We start from the raw sequence: 20,971 nt of genomic DNA on the forward strand, positions 1-20,971 counted from the left end.
TCTTTTCTTATCCCCTTACCAATAAAACTTACACACGCCACAGAATAAGTAATAGCACACGCGTTACACTTTAAAATGACATTATACTAAAAACGTCACTTTAAACAAGTGTGTAGTGTAACGCGCGTGTAACTTTTATTAGTAAAGGGGTTAGTATTTTATGTCATACAAAAAGCTCGACTAATATGACGATAAAGCAATTTAAAACGTTTACATGCAGGACGACAAACTGCATCGCAATTGCATCATTACACGACGTAATAAGCGTGGTCCAACCGTAGGAAGTTCCAATTTAAACAATTCACCGTGGCCATTGTCTCTCAGCGTAGAATGGCCATACGAACGTCTGTTTAAAATTTAATATAAAACCAAGTACCATTTTAATTGAATTATCGTGAAAAATACATAATCAAATACATTCAACTTTGATAGCTTTTTGTGTAATTGACTTTTTTTTATGCATAAAAACCAGGTATTTGACCGCAATCGCACCTGGTGTTAAGTACAATTAAGTGAGATGCAGACAAGGATGTTAAATACATATCTGCCCTGTAAGTGCCTCTTCACTCTAGCCTTGAAAAATTTATACAACTTGGAAGACAACGTTTTAAAATGCGTCCTAATTTAAATTTTAATCTGACCAACCTTAGCGTCTTCAAATGCGTTGGTTTCTATTTTTAAAATGTAAATTTTAACATTGTCACCCTAAGAGATTCCAAATGCATTCTACGCTTATCGCTACACAAGGACTTAAAAGGATTTTATTTTGATAAAATTGCTATGCGATTTTAGTCACTCGTCCAGAAGTTAAAAAAAAAACAAGCATTGTGACTAATGTAATACATAATGCGTCAGAATTAAAGATAACAATTAAACAATGTTATTGCACTACCTCAAGGTTTATCCTTGTCAATTTTAACGTCTGCAAGTCTAGGTGCAATAACTACTGCTCGTCCTTGTATTACCTAATTTTTGAAAATAAATATTTTATTATTACTATCATTTTCAACAAAAATGCTGCTCCCAAAACGTTCGTTGAATGGTCGATTCGGTCTAAAAGGGCGCTGCTATTTGCTCAGACCCAAGACGCAATTTTTTACTCTTGTATTATGTTATGACTACATCTACGTCTACGCGGCAATATCAAAACTTTTGTAGGCGACAAAACAATCTATTCAATCGCTACGGTAATAAACTAAGCGTATACTTAGTTGCACTTTATTTATAATGTCGACGCATGACTGATGTCGTCTAGTTAAGGCCGCCTTAACGGGAGCCTTCTAATATGGCTATTGGCTACTACTTACCATGTCTGCCTGTATCTGGCAAGATGTTTGATTTAGGTTACACCTAATTAGCTTATTTATAAACTATCGAACATGATAAATGTGATAGATATGCTAGATAATGTATGACCAATTAAAACCTGTGAGACGTTGAGTCATAAATTTTCAAATTGCAAATTAAAGGCTAGGGAATATTAATTTGATAATAATGGTAAAGTAAGTGACATAGATGACATGCCTAAAGATCTTGTTTTGATATGTTCCGTTAGTTTCATAATTTTGTTCTGTAAAGTGCCAGAGATTGACACTAAAGATGCAAGTTTGCTTACATAAAAATCCTTAGCAAAAAATCTTGCAGAAGCTGAGTAAAACACGAATAAATAACGATAACAATATCACTATCTTTGCAAATTATGTCACTGCATCGCTAAAATAAACACACCTACCTACCTATTTGTCAAATTAACACATCGCATGTTCATCGCGCCAAGCGTCTGCGCAACGCGCGCGTTGAAAAAAATATCGAGGAAATGTCAAATGACATTAATGACCTGCACAAGAATATTGATGTGCGTGAATAAAATATATTCTGCCAAACAGTTTTGAGGTTAACGGTCGCGGTGGTATTCATTTTATTATCCTGAATTTTTCCTGAAATATATTGCTTCCCTACTTTTTACTCAATAAACGGAATGAGTTACTAATTTTCTAATGTCGTGACGCATTATTCTTTAAAAAGATTTCAAACATTTTCTGAAAGACGACAGTTCCTGGAATAGCGATATTAATAGCCTAATGAAGGTCTATAATTAACTCTTAATTAGTTTTGGCACGAATTTAGCAAGTGATTTAAGTAGCTTTAAAACTAATTAGCTATATTATTTCTTTTGATTTGTTAGCTAGTAAACTACTGACTCACTCGTCACGAAATCACAGAAACTACAAGTACTAGGAGACTCAAATTTTGTATGGGGATTCCTTTTAGTTAGAACGTTGGTGCTCACTAAGATGGGATTTTGCAAAATTCAGCCCCTAAGAGGGTAAGACGGGAATACGGGATACACGCGTACAAAGTCGCGGACGGCCGCTAGTACTATGTATAAAACTTTTTTACCTTCCTTGTGATTTTTTTAGTTTTATTCGTCGTCGTTTTATCTGCTCTGAAGAATGACTAAAAAGCGGTATTTTCTCTAAGGCTTGTTTCTCGGATAATGTATGTAAACGGGTAATATAGGTCAAGACAAGTCTAAGACGATCGCAAATGATGTAAGGTTTCCAACAATACCACTAGTTAGTAGGTCATAACCAGCTAGTGACTAGTGACATGGTAAGTGACACAGTTATACCATAATGACCGAAGAAACGTAGGCGTTTTGTTGTGAAGTCATATCTCTTGTCATTCTGACATAAAACGCTGTCATTTCTCATTATTCTAAAGTTACACACAATGTTTTACCTTTTAGGCTTTGTTTTTTAAGTTTTTAACGACTCTCACTGGATAAAAGCAGAGATACTTACAAAAATATTACTTCCATTAGACTGAAAGATTATATCAATGTATTCATAATAAGATAATGAAGATAAGTAGCAGAATCGTTTCACTATGGGAAACTAGACCTACGTTAAATAGGTGCGTGACCGCGAATCACGTTTGTGTAACCTACGCCTTAATTACTTAACCTATTAGTTAATCGGGTCGGATTCTTCAAACACTAGCAGTTCTGCTAAATACTCAATCCTCAAAGATTTAATTAGGCTGCGTTACGTTTTTATAGGTTAAAAAAATGATTAAAAGATTATTTATGACGATTAACACAGGCGATAGGTCTCTACGAGAAGGCTTCTGATAATATCGAAGAAGTACTATTTAAACTCCTAAGGCAGTTACTAAGTTGTTTGAAACATGACCTCATCGTGTCAGTTGTACAATTAAGTTCAAAAATATGCATCCACTTTTCTAAGTAGAAAAGAAACCAATGAAATTTGGCAAGGAATAAGAACCATTTTAATTATGTAGGTATGTGCTTTTAAAAACCTAACATACTACTAGGCATAATATACAATTCAAAGTGTAAATTCTGTAGATGATCAAGAAATTCATAAGTTTTCGTATACTATGACAGTAGGTACCATATTTGACGAAATACAAACGCGTTTGTTACTTTGACCAAGGTCGTAGCTGCAAGTAAATGAATCTAGACAGGCGACAATTACTTAGCATTGGCCGCACATTGAAATTGTTGATGCGTAGAATAAATGTAAAAATATACATAAATTACTTTAAAACGAACCTTTGTTAAAAAATCATATACTTATGTAAGTATAAAAAATATTTAATAACAGCTGTTTCTCATCATCTGCAATTATTATTATTCTAAACCAATTTTAAAAATCCAGACTAGACTTTGGTTTAAGTTTATACTAGTTTACTTTTCTAAACTCTCTTTGACTATGCTCTGATTTATTTCGATATCTCTCGAAAATCAAATAAATATGATATTAAAATTATCGACACCGTATGGTTAACATCAGATGAAAATTACAATTGTTTAGTGAAGCTTTATTAGTCGTAAATTTAGTTAATAGTAAAACAAATGGGTCAATTTGCTTACAAAAAAATGCTTTCGTTAATTATAACGATAACTAAACTTGACAGTGAAAAGTTTCACGTAACAATTTTTGAATATATTTAAAGCCAATTTTTCCGGTCAGGTCCACAAGTAACTTTAATCGTGGACACCCTACAGAAATTAAAAATTAATTCGAAATTAATTAAAACATTAAATATGGCTGATTCAATCATGCAGAAGCTTTAAAATAGAAAATAAAATGGAAAAGAAAATAAAGGTATTTACTTAAATTAATTAATTAGGCAGGTATTACGATAATCTTGCCATTAAAACTGTATCTAAGTAATTGCAATCTTGTTAGGGCATTACAAATAATTTTATTGCCGTTATGATAACAGAACATACTTAATGATAGTGAGATTGTCGTAAAATGCTGTAGGTAATAAAATAATTTTCATTAGGGGGCGCGGCAGCCTTGACCTGCGATAAAGATTCGCAAACATCATACGTTACTTTTGAACTAGGAAATGCTTTTACTAGATTATTAACCAATCTTTACGAAAAAAATTATGTAAGAAGTCCTATGTTTCATCTGTTCTGTAGGCCTATTTTTGGAGATAATAAAAATAGGCATTTTTTGTATGTCTTCTTGCCACGATCTTGCCATGGCGCTAAACAGAGGTCAAAGAAAAAAAAAGCAATAAGCTTTGGGCTGCGGCTGTCACTGACTTGACAGGACAATAGGCGCCAGCGCTAGTGATGTTACAGTTACCTGATTAACATAATAAGTAAACCTGTTTGAATGAGTTCACACTCCACCAAACAAGTAGGGTAAGTGCGCTAGTTCTCGTCCAATTATCGGAGTTGCCAACTTTGTGATGCGAAATGAATATCTTAAAATACCCTTACTCATATGTATCATATGTCATTTTAGTCCTTATATAGTCTACTTTACGTTAATATTATATGACAATAAGTAAATACCACGGGTTTTTTTATAAAAAATATTTTATGCAAAAGAGGCGATTTCACTAGTTTTCGTCCAAAAAAATCAGTTTTCGTCCTAGTGTACGCTAGTTTTCGACCACTGTGTAGAAAAAAGGGTGCAGTTGAATTATTAACTTAAAACCAATTCTACAGTACAGTAACTATGGATTGTGGTATATCATTTGAAAGGTAATTTTGTTAGCTTTCAAATGATATCAAAAAGATATAAATAAGTTTCTTACCTAAATTTAGGAAAATATTGCAATAGGTCGAAGGACAAATGGACGAAAACTAATCTACAGGAATAGCTAATTTTGGTTTTCGTCCACCCCAGTGCTTGCTCATGACGTCATGGACGAAAACACAACAACGTTTAAAGCTGTTTTTTGTTTTCGTCCACATCTTTTTAACGGTTTTTATGGGTTTATCACTGTTAAAAAGTGGACGTAAACTAAAATGTTTAATGTAATAGCAATAAAGATCATATTGGAAGAAAAAACATTGTATTTTGTAGGTCCATTGAAGTAAAATGATTATTAAAAATATTAACTAGGTGTCAGGGTTTCCGTCCACGTGGACGAAAACCAAAATCTTGCAAAATTGTTATGCTAGTATTAGTCCACTTAATTATCTATGATTTCTATACAAAAACTTTAATAAACCCTTAAAATAGTGTTTATTATGCTAATAATTAGACATACGTGCCAAAAACATTACGTAAAGTAGCTAAAACAGTAATTAAACATACCATGAAAGTTTCCTACCGGCACGTTTTTTTTCTAACTTGACGACGTTTTCCATTCACCTGTGTGCAGCAGCAACTTCCGTAGATTTTTTTGGAGTTATTACTTGTCAAATTACATTTTCATGCAGGCAGAACTGTTACTTAGATATAATAGATTGTAACAAGTCCAAACTTGCACGGAAAGTTAGGTTTGTATTCTAATTTTCCGTATTTGTTTGTGGCAAGTCGGTCAAATGGACGAAAACAGGAGCTGGACGGAAAACCGGCGCAATTACCCTACATTACATTTTTAAGTATAGGTATTATGTATTAAGTACTTTTTTTAAACTAATAGGTACCTAGTCTGAATTTTATTTTGGTACTTTAGAATACGTTTTAAAAATTCACTAGTAAACCTAAGTAGGTATAGACTGACATACCTACTTCGTTTTGTTATTATTACGTAGGTGAATTAATTAACAGGTAGGTGTCACAGTAAAAAAGGAAGTGTCAAAAGTGGGCAGTATCTTATCAATCATGAAGTAAGTACCTACCATTTTTATTTTTAATGATCAGGAAGAGAAAAAATATTTATTACTATTATGCATAAACCGAAATAGCGATGATTTATTTATAACGTTATTATGTACATAATTATCTTCATAATGCAACGGCTATTCGGGCCGTGATTGGAGAATGTAAATATTTTTCGCGCCACTCTTGCGAATGTAAACAATTCAGGCAGATGTGCTCATTGAGACGTGTCGTGTCCAAGATAATTTTGCTACTTACTCTTTTAACGTCATATTTAACCAATCGATAAAATTAAAAGATTAACAATATGTTATGAAGTTACTTATCAATATAAATTGCTCACTCACTGCACAGCTGAAACAAATTCTTTGTTTATTAAATCATTAAATTTCACATTTATAAATGAAAAGAAAAACATCCCGACTATGACTAGGGTAGGATCCATATGTACATATTATGCCCTGTGAGAAATTCTTTTTTTTTCTTACCAATGAAAAAAGTGAATGCCCAGGAAAGGATTTAGGTAGGTAAGTTAGGTACGCGTACGCATTTATTTACAAATGAATTGCTCCGAAGAAGAACGATAAGCTTAGTGCCAATTAGCAAGAGAAACAAAGTAGGTACCTACCTACATTGGAGTGAACCTCAGAGTGAACTATTTAAATGTTTGGAGTTGCGTACGATGGAGCCGTCACGTCATGTAGATAACACAAGTCTATTAAGTTGACAGCTTCATTAATCCTAGATCAATCATATTTAATGTTTAGACGTTTTATTAATCCTACTCAATACTAACCAGAGGAGGGCCGCTTATTTTTAGTTGCTATGAAACAATTTACATCAAACAATAATAACTAAGCCGCATATTTTGCTCTCTTAATTCTGCCCTGTCGAAATTCTGATTTTGTTGTTGGACGATTATAACGATTTATTAAAGAATCAGGGAATTCCCCGCGGGCTGACATTATTACTCTTTTAAAGTCTACCTAAGTACCTAAAGATTTCAACGTTTTGGTTTAAAATTGAAAATCCACCAGCAATCACCGCGTAAGCCGTTTCTTTTACATTTTAAGCTGGTATTTAGGTAAAATATTTATTGGTAAACTCATTCTACGTTACTTTAATGCAAATGCTAAACTCAAGATAATATCAAATGAGTAAAAAATTGCTACTTCACATAACTTTGACGAATAAATACATAACATCATCGAGCAAACAGTGTTCCAAGGATTTACGCTAGATGGTCGCTTTGATAAGGTAAAACCTACGTCATAATAATGCCCGAATCAGAAAGAAGCCGTCTCATGCGCTGGGAATTTGCTCGAAAAACTTAGTTTGAGCTGTGGTTTGAGTCAACATTGAAAGCATGCATGAGTCACATTCACACTATACGGGTCCTTCATACTAGGTACCAAATTGATAGTGGAAGTGGAAACTGATAATTCGACATAACTGTTAGGTGCTTGTGACCTACCTATTTACCGCATGCCCCTAGTTTTCCTGGTGACTCGGGAAAAATGAATAAGTAATTAGGACCTAAATAGTATTCATGCTCGTAAGTAGCTAGTTATATCTTTAAAAAAATACGAAAAAATGAGATCACTGAACTGACGGACCAACTCGGATAATTACCTAATTTCCTCACAATCGCGGAGTTCGGTAGGTTTTGGCAAGGTCAAAATCAACGACCTTATTAGTCGCTCTAACCACAACTCTAACTGCTTAGATAGTGTAGGTTGTTAGAGTTCCCGACTGCGAAACTAATGTCTGCTGGTTCAAATTCCTCAAAGATTTTATCCATCCATAAGTAACTGGCCATTCATGATGTTCTTGCGATATTTACCCTGATTTTTTCTTCGGTGTTTTTTTGTTTTAGTAACTATTATAACTCGAGTGTAAACAACACCAAAAAATACATAGGGTTCTTTAAACTACGCAAAACAAGACGACTTTGCTGAATCTTCCCTAAATAATCTCTTAAGATCAACAAGTCGTTAGAATAAAGCCGTAAATATCAATTAGCTCAATTGATTCGTATTTATGACCAATCGGGTTCTTTGTTGGCGGTTGTCTATGAAGTTAAATGAACTCGGTAATCGCAGCGTAATTAAAATTATCTTGTAAGTTTTGTTGTTTTGCTAATACTAGGTAATTTCTTCATTAGTAGTTTTTGATTATTACTTACTTAAATATAATAATTCAAATGAAAAAAGAAACTTGTTCAATTAAATTAATAAGTAATACTAGTACCTACTAGTTAGAGATCAAAATAAAAACTTAGAACACCATTTATAACAGCATCCATTGACAAGTTTGATTGTTAGGTACCTAAACTACCTAAGTAGGCCTACCCACCGTTCTTTTAGTAAGTAACTAATAAAAAAAATATTTTTTGCAAAAAAAATATATAAACTATACAACCTACCTATTCATCACATCATCTATTGTCTAACATTGGTTTACAGTATCAGCTACTTATCGGTCATTTCGCCGTCATTTCCTCCATGAGCAGTAACAATGACATATTTACAGAAAAATACACAAACACACGATTTACATTAATTAACATACACTGTACACGCCTCCAACACTATTTCGAACACACACTACACTTTCAAAATTCGAAATTTTGAAAAGAGAACGTTTTGTTTTTATTTTCGCGAGCACTAAACTTCGTTCGGAAACTGAGCGCGCACGACACTAGCGCTCCAGCGGCGATTGCGTTCCAAATGACAAATGAGCGTCAACGAGTGCACGTTTTGCGTTTTGTTTACCTCCGCGCGGTTTCGCTCGCACTCAAGTTCAAGGGATTCCGACGACGGATGGCGCGAAACGACCAAAACAGTGCGTGAACTCTGTACGTCTATACGCATTTTTTTAGTTTTTATGGCTGAAAGACTGCCAGAGGATGTCTACAAACATTGGTTGTTAGGATTTCTTTGATAAGTAATCTAGTTAGCTAGGGGGAAGGGACGATGATGTCATACCTACATGCGCGATAAAATATTCCTCGTAAGCGGTCTTTAGCACATAAGTTCTTATCTTGTAAGCCGTAAGTCGCAAAATTGAATGAGTATTTGAATCAGCTGTTTAGTTTGTATTCTTAATACTAGATACCAAAACAATAAATAATTAATAATGCCGACATTCTTTTCACGTTTTGTAGACTTGTTTTGTCTATGTTCCTGTCCTGTAGACTTGCAGATTTTATTTTGTAGGCTGTCAGGAGGTCATTGACCCTACAGTTAACCTTATCGAAGTAACAGCATATGTATTCTGTGGTAACAGTAACAATGATAACAACAGTGAGGTAGGCTAAATACCTACTAATAATGTTCATTCTACCACCAACCCGCATTGTCGTGTTAATAGATAGGTAGGTACCTACCTAGTTAGGTAGGCTAGCCTACCTAGTTTAAAAATGGGTTTACTTACCTACAAGCTTAGATTAATAAAACCCTACAAGTGGTTAAAGAAAGAATAATTTAGCACTAGGTTAGGCAACCTAGCACTAATTAATTAGTGTTTAAAAAACCCAGGTTACAACATCGCACTGTATTTATTTTGAAATTCAGGACCTAATTCTGTCACGCTGGATTAAATTGACATTTATATGAGGTAGGTAATTACTAAAATTTATTATTTTGACCGTATAGGTTTAACGCGAAAGACCTACCACTTACCTACTTTCCTTCGTGCCATTTATTCAACTATTATCAACTAGCTTTTGCCCGCGGTATAACCTACGAGAAATTTATTTTGTTACAGATCGTCATAAATTATAGCTTAATGTTATTCTGCGTTAACAATAACACTGTAAAGTTTCATCAAAATCCGTTCAGTAGGTTTTGCGTGAAGGAGTAACAAACATGTTGACATCCAGACATCCATCCATCCAAACTTTCGCATTTATAATTTTAGTAGGTAAGTAAGATAAGTTAGGATTAAATACCTTTTGAATTATGTGTGTCAGCGATTTATATTCAATAGAAAGAGTATCACAAAAATTTCGGGACACCGTATCTTATCAGGGAGATTAGCGTGACATTTAGTTTCTGTCGAAAATAAACGGTTTATCTTCGTAATGTTATGGCTACACCTGCGGAACATTACTTACATACATATTAGGTAGTTTTTTTTTAAAGATTATTACTTAGTAATTTGTATTGCACAAATTACTAATAGTCCCGTTAGCCCCTCGTGGTAAGCTAAATATGCTTGTGTTACTACGAGTGGGCTTACCACAGTAGTCGAGCGGCGCGGTGGGATTCGAACTCACGTTCCTCGGATCTCGAGTCGGCCAGTCCGATCCCTTCACCGTTCGGCCACAAGTTCGGCTATCATGACTTTACAAACTTATTTTTATTATACTCGTGAATCTGTAAGATAATGTTACCTATGTCGTAAGTAGATAGGCCTAACCAAATGTGGTGCAGACGGGTTCGACACTAGGGCATGAATATCGGAATCTCGGAATCTCGTAATATCGGAATCTCGGACTGCGAGATCCGATATTTCAATTCCGATATTGAGCGACCCAATATCGTAATATCGGAATCAGATAAAAGTTTTAATTGAGATTTTAAACAAAGCGTTTATACTCGCCACAACCTGCCACAAAGCCCAAAGTACATGATTGGCAAATACCAATGATTTCCTCATGTCTCTCACCATCACTTTTTGTTCCATTGCAAATATTTTAATATCTTTACTATTTATGGTTAATTTAACTTGTTCTAAATCAATTTTAGCATTTGCCATAGGTATTTGGTCAACAAAGAACGACATCTCAACTCCCTTTAAAACAAGAATTTTACTGGCCTATGGACCGTCAGTTCTGCGTACTATGTGCCCTGCCCATTGCCACTTCAGCTTGCTAATTCGTCAGGCTATATCAGCGACCTTAGTTAGTTTACGGAGCTCCTAATTTCTGATTAGATCTCGTAAAGAAACATCAAGCTTATCCCTCTCCCTAGCACGTTGTGCCCTATATTCAAAGGCCACGTTTTCGAGCCGTATATCATCACTGGTAACACACACTAATTGAAGACTTTCGTCTTCGTATTCGACGATTTACCTCTTTCTCGAAATTGCATCTAACTACCTAGCTAATCGTTTGTCCAAGATAGACATACTTACTTGTCAACAATCTCGAGAATCGAACTCCTAACCGAAACTGGGTAAGGAGCAACATGGACATTCGACATAAGCTTCGTTTTTTCCATATTCATCCGAAGGCCTACCTGTTGGGAAACTCGATTAAGGTCTTCGAGCATTGTGATAAGGTTTTCCAACGGTTCTGCCTTAGTACGCAAAACAGACGGACGAAGAGGCAGCAAGGTTCTGAAGTGGAGGCCACGTACCGGAAAGCGCAGCGTAGGACAAAGTGGACCGACGACCTCATAAAGGTAGCAGGAAGGCGCAGGATGCAGGCCGCCACCAACCGGCCATTGTGAAAATCAGCATCGGAGCCTGTGTTCAGCAGTGTACATCCTATGGCTGACATGATGATGATGATGGCTTGTGGTTTTGTGAGCTGTACATCAATAATCAAAAAGGAACAAATTACAAGCATATTCAAGTTTTTTACCACTCTCTACAATTTTTGTAACACGTGATTTGAATGACTCTAAAATTCGTTCCACCAACATAAAACAGGGTAATATAATGAAGGAGTAAAAGTTTGTTTGATACCTGTGATTTTACAAAAACACTTTAATTATTTGCTAGTCCATATAGGCTCATTATCAGTAACCATTCATTATCAGGTGATCCGTCTGCTCGTTTGCCTCTTGTCACATAAAAAACCAAATGCAATGGATGCCCATAACGTAAAAATATAACAAAATATTAATTTTATAGCACATGAACTCAATTCCGATATTAATATCGGAATTCCGATATTGAGATCTAATATCGGAATCCAATATCGGAATTGAAAACCTTCCGATATTACATGCCCTATTCGACACTAGACTTGGCCCCTGCTCAAAAGAATTTAATGAAAGCTTTTTTTACCGGTCAAAAATGAAGTTTAACTTTCCTCCCATACAAACCAGGAAGTGTTTATTTCAGATGGCTAAACTGATGTATGTATACCATGATCAAGGAATTTAAAAAGAGTTTGCGGTTTACGCAGACAGACTGATTAAAATTAAGAAAAAAAAGTTTTGCAAATAATGAAACGCTAACTTTAAACTGATTGGAACGACATCTATGCACGAGTTTTGGTGACTTCCACAACGTTTATCATTATTTAATTTGAAGCAAAATCACGACAGATGTCTCTAGTTATATTTTGCCAGGTTTTTCCGCCTGCCGATAGATGGCGTAAGAGGAGTTCATTGACATTGTTTATTTATAAACAATAATTTATCAAGCGCCATAAGTATACATATAATGTATTATACAAAGTTTAAGTATATTATTATAATAATATAATATAATATAATATAAGCCTTTATTGCTGTTAATTTTTTTTAACTTATTTCACTATACATAATATTACAAATTATAACTAGAGGTAAGAAAAAAATTCATTAAAACTAAATGGTATTTTCGGCATTCGGCTTATCTCTCCTCTTAACAGCTTGTCTTTCGACAAAGGCCTCCTCTAAGGATTTCCATTTGTTTCTGTCCTTTGCTGTACGTAACCATTCTGGCCCAGCTACTTGCTTCAAATCGTCTTCCCATCTCTTTGGTTGTCTTCCTCTACTTCTTCTGCTTTCTCTAGGGTACCATTCCGTAATTATTCTGGTCCATTTCTCTTTCTTTTCTCTTAACATATGTCCTGTCCAGCGCCATTTTAATTTCCTGCATAATGATTGTACTTTTCCAAACTTTGTCTTCCCTTTGATCTTTTTTAATTGCATTTTATCCTTTCTTCTCACTCCTAGAACGCTTCTCTCTATCCCGTTCTGACATATATTTAATTTATTTTGTTGTTGTTCAGTTAAGGCCCAAGTTTGGCATCCGTATGTAAGACATGGCAATATGCAAGCATTGAAGACTTTCCGTTTTTCAGCCATAGGCATTTCATTATTTTTCATTACTTCGCTCAACGATTATAATAGATTATTATAAATAGTTTTATTGGTTAAACAGGTTGAAACGTACAACAAAAAATAAACTAATACACTCGACGTCAAATAAATCGCACCTCCCGCGACAAGCATTTTCAAACGTAAGTATGCATCCCCACTTTCCACCAATATTGGTACCATTTAAAAGCCTAGTTCTAACCTTCATTTCATTAAAGGAAAGGTTTTTACCCCAAAAATGTGTCTTTAGAAGGATCCAGAGTCACTTCTTCAAAAAATAGGTAGTTACGCTAGAGCCAACTTTTATGGCTATAAGACTGTTAAGTTGGGTTTAATTGCTATCCATCTGTTAAAGAGGACACGTGAAATCATTATTTGGTTTTATTATCATAAAAATTGGTCTAATTGATCCCATAGGTGGGCCCAAAGTGAGGTATTTTTTCAAGTCACATTTATGGTATATGTTATTCATTTATTAAGAAATTAAATGTGTTTTTCTTTAAGGATATTTATTGGGCTTTCAAATAACACCAATATTGTAGGGGCACCATGATTGTGTCAGGAGAAAATCGTTAAGGTTTGCGTCGCGGAAGGTGCGGTTTATTTGATGTTGAGTATATAAGTTGCTTTATTATTAGATCCAACAACTTTATAGACACAACGCCTCCAAATGCCCTCTTAGTTAGGAAAAAATAATAGTTTGTAAAATGTATAGCATTTTGTGACTATACGATTGCTATAGAACGTTTAGTAATGGGTCAGCAGGAACTTTATTTTATTGACCCTTATCTACAGGTTTATGGGTGGCAAGTTGGTCGTTTGTCTAACTGAGCAAACTGGGCAGTCAAATCTAATTACCCTAATTTGCTAATGCTATTTATTTTGTGTAAACAGAAGATTAATGACTGGTGAAGTAGACAGACAATGTCTTTGTGTCCAATGTCCATCTTTTGTGGGTACAAACTGCAAAGCGTTGTGTCATTTTCTTAGTCATCCATCGCTGCATTGTTGGCGTAAAAATAAATAATATTTATTATTCCTTATATCTAAAAAATAAACTTTTGAATACTAATTTGTTTTCATTTTCATCAAAAAAGAACTCGATCGATCGATCGGAAAAGTAGATTTAAAATAAATTGTTAACATTCGATGCTGAGTATATTATTTACTAGCGGCCGGCCCCGGCTTCGCACGGGTGCAATATATTTTCTCGGCTTTTTTCTTTTGTAATATACATATTTTAAAGATATATAAACCTTCCTCTTTAATTTATGGTTAAACAAACTTACCTTAAGTGAAGTTTGACCGTAATTATACGAGTCGCTGCATCCGAAGAGATTTTCATATTTACCAGGTAGTCCACTTCTCATTGTACTAGGCATCGAACATTTTAGAGCATACAATACAAAAAATTACTTGTTATGACTCGATATCCGGCGGTAGTGGGGCACGCTTACGTCACACCCCTCCAACCGTCGAGTCGTCATTCATTTCAGAGTATGATTTCGCTAAAGTTAAGTAAGGGTAAGTTAAGTGTAAACTTAGGGGTAGGGCGGGAATGAAAATCTCTTCGGATGCAGCGACTCGTATAATTACGGTCAAACTTCACTTAAGGTAAGTTTGTTTAACCATAAATTATAATCACTACTCTAAGAGATTCGTATTTGACCTCAATCGCATCGAGGTTCTTTATTACGATTTTGGTATTTCGGTAGTAATCGCATCACTACTCTTAGGAAATACATAGATTACCTTAATAGCATTAAGGTAAGATTCCATGAACACGGTATGAACTTCATCACAGCACAACTCACATCACAGCACAACTCAGTGTTAAATTAGGATCCAATATATTACGTACCTATGTACGAGCACAGATTGAACATAGTCGAAAACATTTTGCCATTCCTTTTACAGTTGGGTAAAAACAAAATAATTGTTTTAAATATTCCCCAAACTCATCTGCCTCTCGGTCGGTACACTCTTGCCAGAGTGGTCGTAGTCATCATTGTGATTCACGATGAGTGATGTTTTTTGCAATACGGCGCGATTCCTCGCAGACTGCAGCTTGGCAGGCACTTTCGTTGGCGGAGCACTTACTTGCGGCCTTGATCCGGTCTCCTGATTCCCCAACAGGTAGCCATTATTATCCTCCAAATGTCGCGTCGCTCTAGACGACGTAAAAACTTTGTATTTTATCGAAATGTTTACTTTTATGGTCATTTCACATTTAAACACACGCGAAGCATACACTTTTTCCAATTTAATTTAATTTTTGCGGCACGAACGAGAAATTTCGATGTTACGATGCCCGCACTATCGAAGCGAATGACGACTCGACGGTTGGAGGGGTGTGACGTAAGCGTGCCCCACTACCGCCGGATATCGAGTCATAACAAGTAATTTTTTGTATTGTATGCTCTAAAATGTTCGATGCCTAGTACAATGAGAAGTGGACTACCTGGTAAATATGAAAATCTCGAGGATGCAGCGACGAAGTATAATCATAATCACACTATCCATTAAAAAAAACCGCATCAAGGTGTATTTTTAAAGATCTTAAGAATACTTTAGGGACAGACAGACAGGAAAGCGATTTTGTTTTATACTATGTAATGATTAGGTAAGACCGTTTTTGAGGACTAAATATTTTTATTTACCTACATTAGAGACGTTATCATTATCTTGCATCTTTCTAGAGAATACTTACCTATGATTAAACGGCTTACGTTTTTTCCATCAACTAGGCCTACCATTGTAGATAGGTAATAACTTTGGGTCATAACGTCAGAAAATTTACTTAGGGCTGATTTTTCAATCGTCAGAATGATAACTTATAACTGAAGGATAAGTTTGGCACATTGGCAGTTTCAGTATGGGAAATATGTCAAAATAAAAAGTTTATTCTTCAGTTAAAAGATATCAGCCCTTAGCACAGAATAAGTACCTAATAGTACCAAGGTACCCTTAGTAATCAAAATGATCTTACACGTCTCTTTCTGAAATTTCTAAAAATATACTGTTTGTTATTGACTTCATTTTATATCAGAAACGTGACATCGAGTTCATGACGACATGATTAGGTGATTGTATTTCACACATCGATTCATTCGAGTTTCACGACGATACTCATAACAATAAGTAGTGATAATTATTAGGTATCGCATTTTTACTTTCGATAAGGTGTAGAACTTAGTGACTTTTAAAAGTAGTGAAAAATCCATCATATCCGCAAGTATACGAGTAGTTTAACCTATCTATCTATTGTGTAGGTATGTACCTACAATGTTTATAAATACTTATACATCTGGTTTTACTAGTCTTACGTCTGGTTATAGTTTAATCAAATTGCACTGCACCTGCAGAATGTACAGATCAATATATCAAACAATATGTATACCTACGAGCAATATGTGTCATCGATATTTCAGTCGAATGCTGTTTTGCGACTGGCGAAGATAACAAAATAAAATAGGAACACTTTGATAACATTTATTCGAGTATACAATAAAAATCTATAACTTTTATTATTACATAATATCACAACAATGTATTTCATCTATATTTAGCAATAATGCCTTTTATAGCGCTAACTCATTGACCGTGCGGAGCAAACAAGGTTTCAATTTGTGTTCGTTAATATTGCTTAGTTTTTGCTCGTTCAAACACATCAGTAAGTAGCTACATATACCGAGAACTGAGACAATGAATTGAAATAACAAGAATAACAACTTAGTTTTGAAATATACTAAAGAAATGGAAATAATATCAATGTAGTCTTCGAATTTAAAATTCAACAAGATCCGTGTTTGACGTCAAACGATAGCATGAATGTTTATAAACACACGATAAATGGCTCTCCATAAATACATAATTGGTCAAGTCCGTAGAAACTAAACTACCTAGCTAGGGGATATGCGAGTCAATTTCTTTCACATGTTCGAAGTCACTGTTCAGGTTCAAACACTTTCGAGAACACACACTTTATCAGCCGTTGCTTTCCTGCTGTGCGATCTTGGCACAGCTCGGGCAGTTGGCGTGAGACCAGACATTGTTATTGTTGTTGTTTCGTCTCCTTCTAACAGCAAAATTTCTTTCCCGGGATGGAAATTTCTGTATTTTTCTCTCTTTCACCACCGGTTCAGGTTCAGGTCGAACCACTTTTCGGTAGATCTCCGCCCACTCCAATTGTTTCAGAGATAAACACATATTGGGTCACGTAATTGGCCGCACAACCGAGCGCTCGGAATGATCGGGTGACAGTGAGACAGCGAGTCGCGAATGTTTTAATGTTTGCCTGACAGGCGCTTGCGGCGATGACCTTACGCCAGAGAGCAAGGCTGTCCGATTATCCTTGCAATAAACTTTAATCACGTACAAACTCGACAATGTTTAAGAATTGAATGAAAGAACGATAGTGTGACCCAACATTTCAACTCGACTGATAAGAAGCGAGCTCACTGATTATGAGTAAATATTTGTTCAACAATTAATTTTGGTAATGGCACAAAGCATCAAGTCGTATTGATTTATGGACTAATGTGTGTAATTTATTTTAACGAGATTCTTATCGAATGAAAAACTATAAAGATTACGTAGCTTGCCTATGTATTGTTAACTGATAAAACCGTAAGTTTGATATGAAAAATTTATAATGTAACCGTGTTATTGTGATTCTGCAATACACTTGTCTAGGTCAACGATTCCAAGGCTCGGTAATTACTTCCTAAGCGATAAATAATCCGCAGTTTCAAATTAATCCATTAAACTAATCTTACCTCCAAGCATGTGGAATGAACCCCGGACACAATTCTGGGCAGTTGTCGCAAGGTCTTCCTTCGGAGACTTCTTTGATCCGCACACCCTGTAACAAGGAAATACTTATTAGATCGTGTAAATTGAGAACATGTTCAATAAAAATTAAAGCACCAGACCTCCAAAGTCAACATGTTGTCTAAGCTATCGTAAATGCTCATATAATTAAGATTCTCCGCCACACCCCTGTCGCCATTTTCCTCATCGTCATTTTCCCTGACGTCCTCAGAAATCTTATCGTCTGCATTGGAATCGTATTCGCTATAACTATCTGACGTGGAGTATTCACTGTCTCTTCGAAATATTTTGAATAGTCCAGTCTTCTCACGCCAGGACTCGTGCTCTCTGTGGCTGCCTTTTTTTGTTGTTTTCCTATGAATCTTGAATGGCACTTGCTTAAGCTTTGGCGGAATGGCGTAGGAAATCTTTTGACTATTCAAAGTTTTGTAGTTTTCATCGTAGTCATCCTCAGATATCCCGCAGTGATTCACGAGGAAGTCCTTTCTTATCTGCTCTTTTCCAATTGGATCTCTCCAGTATGTCTCTTTTTTTCGAACTCCCAAATAATAGTCAAGATCTCTTTCCCCAAAATCATCTATTTCGTCATCAGTTGGGATTTCACATTTATTTTCTTTCAGACTCGAAGTTCGATCATATTCATCCATCACTTTTATCAGTAATCGATACTTTCGAGTATTCGGCATCTTTTTCGACAAAAATTTGGTGGTCTTCTTGTACACTGACGCCATTGATTCTCTTCTTCGCCTCATTTTGTGAATTTTTCTGTGTTTTCTAACAATTAATCGGATTATCAAAAGGTTTCTTAAGATATTCAGAAAGCGTCGAATCCTCCAGTTCATCTCGGCAGTCAGCCCATTTTGAAGCGACGTATTTTGGGCCCACGATGGAAACTAAGTAGGAGTGAAACGAGGGTAGTTTCCAGGTAGGGGGACGGCGTGATACTAGCCTACGTTTTACGGTTACGATTCAATTGTGAAGGTGACGTGATCGTGGTCACCTTCCAATGGGTACACGAGGTTTTTCTCCACCAGCTTATCATGAGCCGTGAATGCCCATAGAAAGTTTTTAACAGTCTGGGAGCGGTATGGACAAGAGGTGGTGGCGGAGTTCAGAGTAAAATGGACGTGGGTGGGTGGTTATTGTCAGCCCTTAGGGTGTGGATTGTTTAGTGTCATGCAAACAGAGCTAAAATGTGTTCTGGGCTATCGAGACGACAAATTGCAACACCCTTGGGTAGAATTGCCTGTTAAATGGTCGCCCTTATTAGGGTTTTCACTGCCCTGCGGGGTCAATAACATTGTACCAATTTGTTTGCCGAATTTTTTGTATCAAAATTTCTCAAGTCTCATTATTTAAGTCTAATTGGGTAGTAATAATAATTAATTGACTACAGTAATTTATGATAAAGGAACCATTATAATTTACACACACAAAAACTATAAATCAAATTAAATACTCGTAACAATAATGAATCATACAAGATTTCAAACTAGTGCTGCCATCTATTGCAGTTTTCTACAACTACTAAAACGCCGTGTGTTCCAAGCGACCTCTATCGGGGAGTAGCTGAAATATTTACTACAGCTAAAGGCGTCTGTTTACCGTGTTACTCGTCGCAATAACTGTGGCGCTGTAAGTTATGGAAAAACAAACGAAAGTGTAATACTTTCACTTGAAAGTTAATGTAAATTGATATAATTATAAACGCTTTTATGTATCATTATGGTCAACGTGACCATATAAACAAATCTCCGAAAAAAAAGTATGATCAACTATAAAAGTTACATACTTACCTCCCTTTTACTTAAGTGCCTACTAAATTGCTAAAATTGTATGTTAATGTAAGTATAGTATTAATTAACAACATTAAACCAACAATAGTAGGTAATAATAATGTGCATAACTACATAAGTATGTGCTAACGGATGCGACAGTTTCCACTCAAACAGCTTTGCTTAAACTTCCTTTTGGCACCGCAATGTTTACATTCACGCGTGCTGTTGACACAACGCGGCTTGGTTGTCGCTGGTCGCTGGTATCATCAGCGGTCATCGGATCACTCCTCGAAATATTGCTTACGCAATAGCCTTGAACACCATATAGGGCATTCACGTAATTGGGAGCGCCGGCGCAAGCCACTGACTTTGAACTTACTTAGTAAAATATAGGACATTTTATTTAGGTTTAAAAGATAGATACTCAATTAAAAGATTAGGATTTGTTACAGGATATTTACTCACAATAAAAGGTCAAGATATAAAACAGGTAGAGGGATGTAAGCTAAAAGGGTGCTCAATTTGTGCATATTTGTAGGGGAACTTTTATCATGGGGTGTTTTGTCATCACGCGATCACACGGGGCCAGAAAGGTCCACTTTTCCACCTTACTATTCTAGGTATAATACCTAGAGCTTATTTTTAAATTATTTGTGTTAATGGATTCAACACAGTTTTAATTTGAGGTCTTTTAAATTCGGAAAAACTACGTCTGTCGGCAGCCGATTCCACTCCTTGGCCGTTTATGAAGAGACAAAATATGGCGCACATAGTGGTGATAACTATTGCCACTTTACCCGCTATATCTTCTACCTTAACACCAAAGTATGTATAGGGTTACACACGTAATGAGTGAGTAATTTTTCTGTTTATAAAATCGTATTGTATAGGAAACATGTGTTCTCTATTTGCCGACTATTTTATAACCTACCATGAGACGGCACAATGTCCTATGACTCATCGTGTTCATATATGATATTGATTCACCTGGAAAGGGGTCAATGCTGACGAGTATCCATTTTTTGAATTACGTAAAATTATTGACTTATCTTTTTATCATTCCTGGAGTTTAAACCAATTTTTGCTGCTATTAACCGCCTCTGTGGGCTAATGGTAAGACCAATTGCTTCAGACGCAGAGGTCCCGGGTTCGAGTCCCATTAGGACAGTTTTCTGTTCAGTTTGGTTGGTGGTACGGCTAGTTCTAAGTCCGCCTGGCT

General features: G+C 35.6%; 1 protein-coding gene across 4 annotated transcripts in view; it reads right to left on the bottom strand.

Annotated features, from left to right (window-relative positions):
• LOC114362595 (four and a half LIM domains protein limpet) overlaps window positions 1-18,505 on the bottom strand; it is a 108,716-nt gene extending 90,211 nt beyond the window's left edge. Inside the window, exons 1-2 of one of the 4 annotated variants that reach the window (XM_028318051.1) lie at window positions 18,076-18,505; window positions 17,920-18,005 (exon numbers count right to left, since the gene is read on the bottom strand). In XM_028318051.1, coding sequence (XP_028173852.1) covers window positions 17,920-18,005; window positions 18,076-18,117 — 128 coding nt within the window. In that variant the 5' untranslated portion in view covers window positions 18,118-18,505. Of the gene's footprint in view, window positions 1-8,658; window positions 8,838-17,919; window positions 18,006-18,075 lie in introns of those variants that run through there. The other 3 variants (XM_028318047.1, XM_028318050.1, XM_028318049.1) reach the window with 3 other exon arrangements.
• Between the last annotated feature and the right edge of the window lie 2,466 nt (window positions 18,506-20,971).

This window comes from Ostrinia furnacalis, unplaced genomic scaffold (assembly GCF_004193835.3).
Source record: "Ostrinia furnacalis isolate ACB-3 unplaced genomic scaffold, ASM419383v2 OfSCF6651, whole genome shotgun sequence".
In the NCBI taxonomy this organism is placed as follows: domain Eukaryota; kingdom Metazoa; phylum Arthropoda; class Insecta; order Lepidoptera; family Crambidae; genus Ostrinia; species Ostrinia furnacalis.